General features: G+C 47.2%; 1 protein-coding gene across 5 annotated transcripts in view; it reads right to left on the bottom strand.

Annotated features, from left to right (window-relative positions):
* Positions 1-269: 269 nt before the first annotated feature.
* The window catches only part of IQCE (IQ motif containing E), a 60,411-nt gene continuing 48,917 nt past the window's right edge, over positions 270-11,763 (bottom strand). For 4 of the 5 annotated variants that reach the window (XM_023516542.1, XM_023516543.1, XM_023516546.1 and 1 more), the window contains 6 exons: positions 8,590-8,613; positions 6,679-6,789; positions 6,020-6,147; positions 4,805-4,908; positions 3,674-3,760; positions 270-2,074 (listed from right to left, as the gene is read on the bottom strand). In XM_023516542.1, coding sequence (XP_023372310.1) covers positions 1,953-2,074; positions 3,674-3,760; positions 4,805-4,908; positions 6,020-6,147; positions 6,679-6,789; positions 8,590-8,613 — 576 coding nt within the window. In that variant the 3' untranslated portion in view covers positions 270-1,952. The remainder of the gene's footprint in view (positions 2,075-3,673; positions 3,761-4,804; positions 4,909-6,019; positions 6,148-6,678; positions 6,790-8,589; positions 8,614-11,763) is intronic. The other variant, XM_023516544.1, reaches the window with a different exon arrangement.

The raw sequence follows: 11,763 nt of genomic DNA, 5'->3' as shown, positions 1-11,763 counted from the left end.
GGCCACTAGTTCCTAAGAGTGAGCACATGGATGTGAAAATGAGGGAGGGAGGGACAGAATCAACGACTCCTCCTAAAACATGCAGGAACCTGTTACCTCCTCGGTGCTTCATGGCTAGATTGGCTCCTACAGACCTGTATGTATCCTTGAGCCTGGCAACAAGGAGTGTGTGGGGGAACAGACCCACATGGATAGAATGAAGGTTAGGAATTCAGTCAGGTTACCCATCAGTTTAGCAGGAAAAAAAAAAAGAAAAAAGAAATTGATTTGGCAGCCTACAGTTCAAATAAAGAAAAAAAACAAGCCAAGCCCTCGGCTAAATTTTTTCTACCTAGTGTATAGAGTAGAAAGTGGCCAGGCAGTGGACTGTAGGGCCATGGAAGTCCTTCTGCTTTGTACGGCCCAATGTCAGAGTGAAGGAGAGATGACAGGGCTGGGCTGGGGCAATCCTGCATCCTCCTACTTGGCAAGCGGACAAGGCTAAGTTCCTCTCTCCTGGCCAGAGCCTCACTATGCAGGAGCAGCTGCCTCTGACCACTGTGCAGGTCTCAAGCTCAGTCTGATGTCCCCTGAGGTTGACATCAGAAACCTACCATGTGGAAGAGGATCAGGCATTCTGTTGAGGAAGAGGGGAATCCTGAGGGTGGGCAGCACCCTCAGGACAATCCATCAGTTCAGTCTATGGAAGAACTTTCTGATGTCAGTTCTCTATTAAGATGGACAACCTTGCATGGGAGAGAAGGAGCTCTCAGGTCCTAAGTGGCTCAAGCTGAGAGCTGGTCTGTCCTGGCAGGGATTCTGCAGAGGAAATTTAGATACCAGAGTTGGGCTGGACAGGAGTCTACTTACCCCTGAAGTTCTGCCCAAGTCTAGGCTTTTCACTTTTACTCATCAGCCTAAGGCTAATCTCACAAACAGGCAAAAGACCCAAACAGTGAGCTCCTAATAGGAACTCCACTGCAAACAGCTCCAGCTACCAGCTTCGGAAGGGTTCAGCACGCACAATGTGGAGCCTATGGCCTGTACGGCAGCCACCACACATCAAGGATCTGGGGGACTGTTTTGAGACACAGAATGAAGTGTCCACCACAGTGAGGCTTTGTTCTCCCTTGAAGTGACAGCTGGTCTCTGTGCCTTTCTCTCCTCTTCCTCTCCATGGGGACCCACAGAGGGTGACGTACCTGTCACCTGCTTGGGGACAATCTTTCCCCTGAGGTTTTTTTCGAAGGCAAGTGTGATGCTATTCTATGTTCTATGATTATTATCTTGAATTTTTAAAGTCTGAGTCTACCCAGTGACAAAATTCCACCCAAACTCCTTCCTAGCTGTGCTCCAGGGGTTGAGGATGACAGAGAAAAGGACTGTCTGTTAAGGGGGAGGGGTTGGAACAAGAGCTCATCTGGGAACCTGGGTATCTTGAGCATTTGGAAGGCTGAATTTTGTTGCAGAGATGGGGAAGCCTGTCTCATGACCCATTCTTTCAAAGGGCACAGCAGGGCACATCTGCTTGCCCAAGGTTGGAACAGACGCTGGCAGAGGATGAGGAGGCTGGTGTGGTGCTGGCTCCTCATATGTTGCTGGCAGGCTGTAATTCGCTTTAAGAGAATATGTCTTTGCAGAGCTCCCTGGCTGCCCCCCAATTCAGGGTAGATGTGTTTGCAGGTATTGAAAAAGCTCCCCTGAACCACAGCCAGAGATGAGAGAGAGAGATGTGACCACTTGGTGCTCCCCAAAGAATAAGATAAAGCCACTCAGGATTCCTTAAACAAACAAAAACATAAAAGAGAAAAACTGATGCAGATGTTGAGGTGTTAAGTAGGTATTGTTCTTTTCCTAACAAGATAAATTATCTTTCCAATTTTAGTTATGTCTTTCCTCTAAAACAGGCTTTGTCCTTTTAACCCTAACCTACTCCCAATAGCCATGGCTGTGTGGAGATGATGACTGGGGGCCTAGACGGGGGAGGAGCTCTTCCTCATGGGCAGAGGCGGGGCAATGACCACGTCATCGGAGTCATCAGAGTTGACGTCATCCACAGGTGGAGGCACCAGGGGTCGAGAGAGAAAGGGCGCTGCTGAAACAAATCACATGGGGGAGGTCAGCCATATAATCACCCAGGCTGGGAGCCATTCTCAGGGCCACCAGCCATGGACAGGCTCACACTGTTTGCCCTTCCCCAGCAGGAGAGACGGAGGCCACATCCAGAAGTAAAAGCTGTGGGCCAGACCTTCAGTATCAACTTACATACCATGCCGGAAAGCACTCTCATTTTTTCCTAGTCTTCACATATGCTCTCAATATTTTGGGCATTTCCAAAAATCAAAAAACAAACAAACAACCCCCCCCCCCAAACCCCAACAACCTGTAAAAGGTAAAGATTTGCTAACAGTGAGGAAGTTCAAGTGTGTGCTGCTGGAGGATTCCCTGTGAGTGAGCATGGGGCTAGGGTGGGTGGCTGGGACACCTGTGTGTGTCAGAGCCAGCCTCTACATTAAGTGCCCAGCTCAAAGATGCCATGCTATATGGGTGGGGAAGGTGGGACGAGCAAGGCAATGCCAGTAACAATTGCAAATTTTTGAACTGTCTGGCCATTTACCCCAGGATGCTACTTTTCTTCATATATATCTAAACTTTCCCAAACTACATCTACATGGGAATGAGATGCCACTTAAGGACTAAATATGGATTGGGTGCCACCACATGGCTGTTGTGGACTGAATGACAGTCCCCTCCCCCCCAAAAGGCAGCCTTCAGCTCCTAGGGAAGAGTCTGACTCCTACTGCTTTAAAGGATGTTAAAAAAGTAACAATCACTGATGTTAAGATTTTTTAAAAACAGGACCATGCTGCAGATATTGTTACTGTGTCAGTTTTTTCCCCTGTAACTTTCAAAAAAATTAACATGGAAACTTATTAAATTAAAAATATCAGAAGATGGTTATCTTCATTTTTTACTTCAAAAATATAATCAGCTCAAATATGGGTTTGATTTATACATTTCACATAGACATGTTTCCTTAGGTCAATAAAAGCTGCATACCTGGATGTGCTCTATGGGGATACTTTTAGGCAGGAGGATGAATCTGCCCCTTTAAAATTACTTACATTTAAATAAGAGGTGAAAAGGGCAGCATAAATAAACACTGTAACTCTGAATCTAAAGGTCACCAAATGCAGGGTCTGGTGATAATAGTAGGAATCAGGATTTTGGGGCGCCCAAGCGGTAGAGGGCAGCTTGACTGCCTTACAGGCTTCAGTGGTCTCCACATTTCCCCCTTAAATCCCACAGCTGCAAATCTTTGTTTGCTGAGCTTTATAAATGGAGGTTTTGGAGAGACTATCAAAGTTCAAAGTTTTCTAGCTCTGACAACGCTAGAAAAAAAAAAAAAACAACTGAAATGGATAAAATGTGGTTTCAAATGTGACTTCCAGGTCAAATATGACATAAAATTCTTAGCTTAAGTAAGAGATTCTCTAAAACACAACCCCCTGTGCCCCCCCCCACCCCCCGGGAAGGGAAAGTGTTATGTTCAACACAGAAAGGGTTCCCCCAAGCGCATTTTGTCTGTGGGGTCTGAGGCAGGCTAGGGGTCATGGCCTCTTCCCTAACCTGTGACTCTTCTGTCCCTCCTAGGCAAGGTAAGATCTCCACCTGCCATTGCTCCCACACTCACCAGAGCAGGGTCCTGGGGCTGCTGACTCCCCTAACCTGTCCTCGTCCTCCACAGCTTCCCCACTGCTGGCTTCGCTGTCCTCCTTCCCTGAAGGGACATGAAAATTGAAGCAGCCATTTATATAATACTTCACTCACTGTCTTTCTCCTAACATTTTTTGGTTCAGAAAAAACAATTTCCTTTTATAGTTCTTCCTTGCTATTCTCTCCCCTCACCTGTCATTCCCTGACTCCATCTTTGGGACATAAGGGTTTAGTACAGAAAGGTCCTCTATTTGAAACTGACCCATGTGAGGTCTGATGGATAACATGGCACCCCTGCATGCCATATCCACACCTGAAATCTCAAGACTACATTTTTCCATCTCATGACAGTCCCAAATCTCAAAAACAGTGCCTTTTTACTCATCCTTAGCAGCATAAGCGTCAAAGAAAGCAGCTGTTGCCAATGGCTTTCTAATTGCAGCGAAAGATAAAAAGAATCTGCACTCCATGTAGAGCATCATAGTTTTGGGGTTTTTTTTTAGGACAAAAATGACCTTCCAGCTGTCTCACCCCATTCCTCACTTTGCACATGAAAGGACTGAGGCCCAGAGAAAGGCAGGGATCTGCCAGCGGATCATGCATAGGATGTGGGGGAGTAGGGACCTCACAACTAAGGTTGGCACCCTGACAGTCCCAGAGATTCCTTCTCTCAGTGCCTGGACTTTAAGGAGGCAGAAAGGAAAATACAAACAAAGTTTTACTTAAAAAACAAACAAATGGGAGAAACACTGGTCTGAGGGAGGGAAGCCATCTAGCTCTAGGAGGTGAGAAAGAATAAAGACAACAAAGGCCATGAAGCTCAGATGGTGTGGCCAGGAGACCTGTCTCCAGCCTGCCGGGCTCACAGAGTACGTGGGGTTTTTCTCTCTCCTCTAAAATTCTAGGGACAAGGGACCCTTTGGGACAAGGAGATGTGGTCTAGGGTATCCCTGGCCTTACTGAGTTCAGAGGCAGCTGCAGGTGAAACAAGCCTCCCTTACATCCTTACACTGCCCTAACCTTCCTGGAAAGTGGCGGCCACTCTTTTGGCTTAACCCTTAAAGGGCCAGTTGTCCCTCATGTCAGAATCCAAAATGAAAGAAATTACCAGGAGAAGCTGCAAGGATGGGTGGAGAGGAGGTTTCCTTGTGTGTGGCTGAAGTAGGTCTCCTCTTAGCACCAGCTGCGGTGGTGGTTCTTTTACTGGTAGTACTGGAAAAAAAGTTAAAACCCCAGCTGATTCTTACTTTAAAGAAAACAGACCTCTCTGAGGCCTATGGATGGGCTACCAACTAGTCTGGGGGAACTATCTCAACAAAAGCAAACATAAGGCCAGTCCTGTATGCTATGGCCAGTCCCCTTCACCAGATCTTCCCAGGGTCCTGAAACAGTTGGCTGTGAAGAGACATGTCCTCTGTCCATCTCAGAGCATAGGCTAAGGTCGGGCTTCCATGGTTTTCATAAGCTGGCCACAAATACTTCCTTTCCCCTCATCTCTAGGTAAGGCCAGCTGCTCCATTCCCAGGAGACACAGTGACAGGCCATACTGTGACTTGGCCATAGCCAACTGCCCAGGGAGGGGTGCCCTACTCAGCCGAGCCCTTGGTCCATCTCAGGTCATATGGAGTCAAGGCCATGAGATGCAGTCTCGGCCTTGCAGAGAGAAATTGCAGAGTCAAAAGAGATGGGTACTACAATCCTCTGCCATATAGGTTGAGAAACAGTACTTGGTGGTAAGAGGATAAGCCCAACATGCAGTGAGGTTGGGCAGGGAGAGGTGGCAGCTGTCTTGGGACTCTGCGAGACCATCTCTTCATCTTACTATAAACTCTAGCCTTTGCCCAAGTGGACTTAAAGGAGTTCTGACATTTGCAACCAAGAGAGTCCTAACAAATATGTTGGGTGCACCAGCAGGAGTGTTACTGTTTAGAACTAGCACATGTTGGTGTGGGAAGGTCTCTGACAATACCTATATCTTACTGAACACTGGGATCACGTCACATTCTTTAAAAAGGAACAGTGTATTAGTATAAGCCAACAGACATTCCACAAACTGATGGCTACCTGAACTACATGGCATCTAAACCTTTCTATTTGTTTTCTCCCAGGATGGAGAAATGACTAGAAAAGGCTCTTCCCGAGGACCAGCACTCATGGCCCACTCCACATCTATGCTGCAGTGGAATTTTTCAAGCTCGCCCAGCACACGTTACACACCCGTGCCTGGCCCTGCAGGCTGACTGTGTTGGGCAGCCTCCCACACATTGTGTACTGGCATTCCCCTGTGACTCAGAACAGAGCTGTGCCTGTGAACTTCACTCACCTGTGATTGGCCTGGGCTAGGTGTGCCCGGAGGACAGACTGGATAACGGTGATGGCCTCCTCTTGTCCAGGGTTGCCCTCAGTCTGGGCGATGGGGCTCAGAATGCAGGGCGTGGGAGAACTCTGGGGCTTAACGATAGAAGGGAAGAGAACCATTTGGCAACACTCTGCCGGCTTCCAGAGTATGGCCCCTTGTGGCTCCCTTGGCACGAGGGAGCCACTTAGACCACAGTTTCTTTTTCAGGTACCCCCACCCTCCATTATTGCTGGTCACTAAGCAACCTTCTGATTGCACATTCTTAAGTTTCAAATTCTAGAGATCCTTAAAGCAAACACATCTTTTTTTTTTTTTTTTTAACCGAGGAGGGGCTGACATGGAAAGCATCTTCCATTAGTTTTGGAGCTCCCCTCAGTGTGAGACAGACATGTTGATCCTTTAGCCCTTCAAAGCAATCTGGTCTCTAAAGTAAAATTCATCCAGGGCCTGCCCAGAGGTGCAGCCGCTTGGCTGTGGGCACAAAATGAGTGTGAGGCACACTGACCGGGCAAGGGAAACTTGAAGGCTGAAAAGTGCCCTGTGCTTTCTTGGACAGTGAAGTTGAAAAGAAGGAACAACAGAGAGACAATCTCTAGGCCCGTATCCAGCCACCTCATGGTTACCTGATTTGGGAGGCTGGGTGTGCTGGGAGGCTCTGAGTCACATGCTTTGCTTGCTAAAAGCTTCACTCGAGCCAGATGTCCCTTGAAAGCTGCCTGAAGCACCATAGCCGCCTAGCAGGGAAAGGAAGAAGAGAAAAACAGATGTGAATTTCCTGGGCGATAGCAGGTAAGACTCAGGAGATTCCAGAGGGATCTGTGCAGCAACACAGAATAAGACTTCTCTTATTTGCACCATCACATAAGTCTCTGAAACTCTCTTTCACTCAATCCAGATCTTCTCTGGTGGGAAATAAACTAATCCTCTAGGTAGAAAAAGGCACAAAAACCTGATGCCACAGTAAACTGAGTCTTGGAATATAATGAGTCAGCTGTCAATATGGTCATATTGAGCTGCTGATATATTAGTCTGTATTTTACACATAGTGATGTTTCCTTGTTGAGACAGTTTACTCCATGTGGGAATAGTTTATTCTGTTTTATCTACTTTCCATATACATCTTCTAAAATCAAACAGGGTAGAGAAGTATCTCTAAAATGATCATAAGGAAATTATTTATCCTTCTTAAATATTTTCTTAAGAAGCATGCATAACTTCTGAAGTCACTGCTTTGCATTTCAGGAGATGCTCTCTTTTCTGAATGACCACCTCTAACCCTGGTTAAAGTCATCACAGCCTGGCAGGAGATTTTCAGTTCTGAGCACTTTGGGAGGACAGGTCCCTGGAGCCCCACACAACAAGTGCTCAGAGGTTTCAGCACATTTCACAGCAAACTGTCAGGGAGTGTGGTGGGCCAGGTGGGCAGTTGGCAACCTGTCTATGGAGGGTACTCATACTGCTATAACTTGAACATAAAGCACCCAAAAGCACTGCTATGGAAGCCTGCAGTGAGCTGACCACACTTGCTTACTGGCTATCTCAACCAAAGAGTACTGAGTTTGGAGACTGGCTGCCTGGCTGAATTGGAACCCAATCCCGAGGCAGAGCTCTCAGCCTGGCTGACATCAGATGCACCAGGGAAGACTGAAGATGCTTGAGGCCCCACCTCAGACAATCTAGCAGGTCCGCCCTGATATTATAGAGCAGCGGTTCTCAACCTGTGGGTCATGATCCCTTTGTAGCAATGAAAATACATCGCGGCATTAGGAAGGTTGAGATCCACTGTTATAGAGGAAGGCAGAGTGGGAAGCTTGGCAATCACCTCCATTCTTAGTGACTGGGCGTCCAAATGGAGATGCATTGCTGCCCCTATGAGGTGCCCTAGAGAAGAGGGGAATACAGGAGGCCTCCAAGACTCCAACAGAATAAAGATTGTATTTTTTAGCTCCTCACTAAATGAGGGTCATGGCTTAGAACTGCACCACTCACAATTCCATTAGTTCTTCCCCAGTTGCCTGCTGTCTAACTCCCATTCCAGTCTCGCTCCCACACCTGTCACAGACGTGGTATTCCCTCTCCTGCCAATTCTGCCTGGGATGCTCTGTCCCTTCCTTCTCATCTAGTGAATTCTTACTTGGTTTGCAATGTCCAGCTTGAATGTCACCCTGGCAGGGTCCTCTCTGCCTTCATATGCAGGGCCAGTAGCCCCTGTAGTGCTGTGGTTTCAGCCCTAAACCACCTACCTGCCACCCTGACTGTAATAACCTGTCCACCTGTGTATCCACCTGTGTCTGTGTCCCCAGTGCCCCTCAGACTGCTTGACACAGGTCAGGAAAGGCCTGTGGAGAGGATGAAAGTGTGAAGCTACCCAGGTATTTACTTGCTATCTCTATTACCTCCACCCTTTACACTCAGTGCTGGGCTCTCCTTGAGTTCATGAGAATGAGCGTTGGGTGCATCTTTCAACTTTTCGTTAGTTATTTTGCTGCAACGTAAACAGGTATTTTGAAATTGATGAAATAAGCCTTGCTTACCTCATCCAGAATAGCTTTCTTTTTCTGAAATAGAGAAATAAAGTATGAATTACCATGAGAATGGTGAGTTTTTCACTGTCATTTCCATTCCTTGACCTTGCCCTGCTGCATGTCAACATGGGGCTGTACACAACCCACTACCACCCTGCCTTTGTTGATGCTGAGGGGACCAGACCCATGTGTAACAATGATGAGAGCAGGAAACATGACTAGGTTGGCAAAATTCCTCAGGGGGAGTGTCTCAGGAGATAAACCCAGTTCGCAGGTTAGGCTCAACCTATGCAGCTGCGCACATCTACTCAGCTCAGCAAGAGACAGTCCTTTCTCACAATGAAAGCTATCCTAGCACTGAGGTTTGACGTTGCCTGCTGGAGCTGTTGCAGAGGGCACTCCCCTTCAGGGGTCTGCAACACTGGCCCCCAAAGCTGGCTGACCTCAGAATCGCCAGGGCCTTTGGAAAAGGTTTCTCAGGCTACAGCTGAGATTTGTTGAGTCACAGACATCAGGGATAGGCTCTAAGAATATGTATTTTATGGCTATAAATGGTGCTGAAGTCCCTCCAGTGTATAATTACTAAGATCATAAATGTGCATTTAGTGGCATTCAATGATCACAGCTGATTCTCTATATCAAAATGTGTGGCCTGGCTTGGTGCCTGTGGCTCAAGTGGCTAAGGCGCCAGCCACATACACCTAAGGTGGCAGGTTCGAATCCCCAGCCCAGGCCCGCCAAACAACAATGATGGCTGCAACCAAAAAATGGCCAGGCATTGTGGCGGGCACCTGTAGTCCCAGCTACTTGGGAGGCTGAGGCAGGAGACTTGCTTGAGCCCAGGAGTTGGAGGTTGCTGTGAGCTGTGATGCCATGGCACTCTACCCAGGGGGATAGCTTGAGGCTCCGTCTCAAAAAAAAAAAAAAAATGTGTGGCCTACATTTCTTACAATAAAAGGATCTGTTCCTTGAGAGATTAAGGAAAAACTGAGTATAAGGACCAGCAGGAAGATGTAAAACAGAAGCAAAGAAATATACGCTTAACAAAAGTAACAAGCAGCCTGTGGCAAAGATATTAATAGCATCAAATAGCAGGTAAAAACATATATTATAGGTCAGCATTAGGGGGTCACGTGCTGACTGAAGCCAGTAAGTCACGGTGCCCCCAGGGCACTGAAGATCCCTCCCCAGGTCAGCTAGATACACCAGACTAGGGCTCCCAGTGAGGTGTCTTCCTGGAAGTCTGCAGCCCTCCCCAGCTACCCCAACCACTCTGGGGAAGCACAAGTAAAGCCAAGAGGTGAGAACAGATAAGGATGAGGCACTGAGAGGGCACCAGACTTCTTAAATCTCAACACCCTGACTTCTAATCAGGTGGCCTTTCGAATGCATTAGTTTATCTTCCCAGAGGTATATATATTTGAATTTGTTGAGCCCTTTTAAAGCAGAATCTTTTTTTTTTTTTTTTAAAGCAGAATCTTGAAATGAAAATAAAAGAGACTCAGTTCATGTGAGCCAAGAGGTCAGCCATACTTCAGTTCTGCACAGGGGAGAGGGAAGTGGAGCCAGTGGGGAGGGCCAAGGTGTGTGTCAGGGGCTGTGGTGAGCAGGCAGGGAGGGGTGTAGTGAGCCCCATGTGAGAGCAGTGCTCTCATAACATTGATCTTGGGTTTTTTCTCTTTAATTAGCAAAGGACTGATCAGAAGAAAGGTGAGAGGAAAAAGAAGTGTATAAATACTTTCAAGCGATCCTCTTGCCTCAGCTTCCCAAGTAGCTGGGACTACAGGTGCCCACCACAATGATTGGCTATTTTTAGAGATGGGGGTCTCGCTCTTGCTCAGACCCCCATAAATTGCTCAGAAAAAGCAAAGTCCAGGTCTGAAGAAGGGAAAGCACAGGGCTGTTTGGGCACTTTCTATATTTTCTTTTTTGATTTGGAGACTGGATCTCACTATGTTGGCCAGACTGGGCTTGAACTCCTGACCTCAAGCATCCTCCTGCCTCAACCTCCGTAGTTGCTGGGTCTACAGGCATGTACCACAACACCTGGCTTGGGCACCCTTTTTGTGCCATAACATAGGGATATACTCAACAAGACAAAAGTCATAGGAACCAGATCCAAGAGGCTCCCATGGCCACTTCCAGGATAATTCAAACACTAAAAAAATACAGACTGTAATTCATTTTAAAAGATTGAATAAATTAAAAATTTTGAGTTCACAATAATACTATGTACTCCCACCCCTGAGAGAGAGATACAGAGTGAGAGAGAGGCTCACTTGCCTCCTTACTCTGAAGCCAGGGTCCACTAAGCACACCCTGCCCTTCCAGGAGGACCTGGAACTAATGCCTGCTAATAAGGAACCTGCTTTACAGAAGATAGCTATTAGGTAGAAGGGTGGAATGTGAAAACAGCTGCCCTTCTGCAATTACCTAAAATCACTGCCCCAGGTAAGGCTCTCTGAAGGACCTCTCTAAAGCCACCTGAGGAAAGGCAATGAGGCAGGATGTTTATTGAGGCAATGCTCACCCTCTACAGATTGCCAGACAGTTTACAAGGGAAAACTGTTTCTTTAAATGCCACAAGTAAGCCATCTAAGTCAGACACACAAAGGCCAGGTGCAGTGGCTCATTCCTATAATCCTAGCACTCCAGGAAGCCACGGCAGGAGGACTGCCTGAGCTCAGGGGTTGGAGACCAGTCTGAGCAAGAGCGAGACCCCCATCTCTAAAAATTAGCCGATTGTCTTGGTGCCCGTGGCTCAGTGGTTAGGGCGCCAGCCGCATACACCAGGTGTGGTGAGTTCAAATCCAGGCCAGGCCTGCTAAACAACAATGACAACTACAACAACAACAAAACTAGCCAGGTGGTGGGCACCTGTAGTCCCAGCTACTTGGGAGGCTGAGGCAAGAGAATTGCTTAAGTTCAAGAGTTTGAGGTTGCTGTGAGCTATGACATCATAGCACTCTACCAAGGCGGACACAGTGAGACTCTGTCTCAAAAAATAAAAAAATAAAAAATAAAAATAGCCAACCATTGTGGTGGGCGCCTGTAGTCCCAGCTACTTGGGAGGCTGAGGCAAGAGGACTGCTTGAGCCCAAGAGTTTGAGGTTGCTGTGAGCTATGATGTCATAGTACTCTACCAAGGGTAACAGTGAGAATTTCTCTCAAAAAAAAAAAAAA

The sequence above is a fragment of the Otolemur garnettii genome, unplaced genomic scaffold, assembly GCF_000181295.1.
Source record: "Otolemur garnettii isolate 467f Iridium unplaced genomic scaffold, OtoGar3 scaffold00092, whole genome shotgun sequence".
Lineage (NCBI taxonomy): Eukaryota > Metazoa > Chordata > Mammalia > Primates > Galagidae > Otolemur > Otolemur garnettii.
The sequence above is the reverse complement of the archived record's forward strand: the minus strand, read 5'-3'. Positions and strand labels throughout refer to the sequence as shown.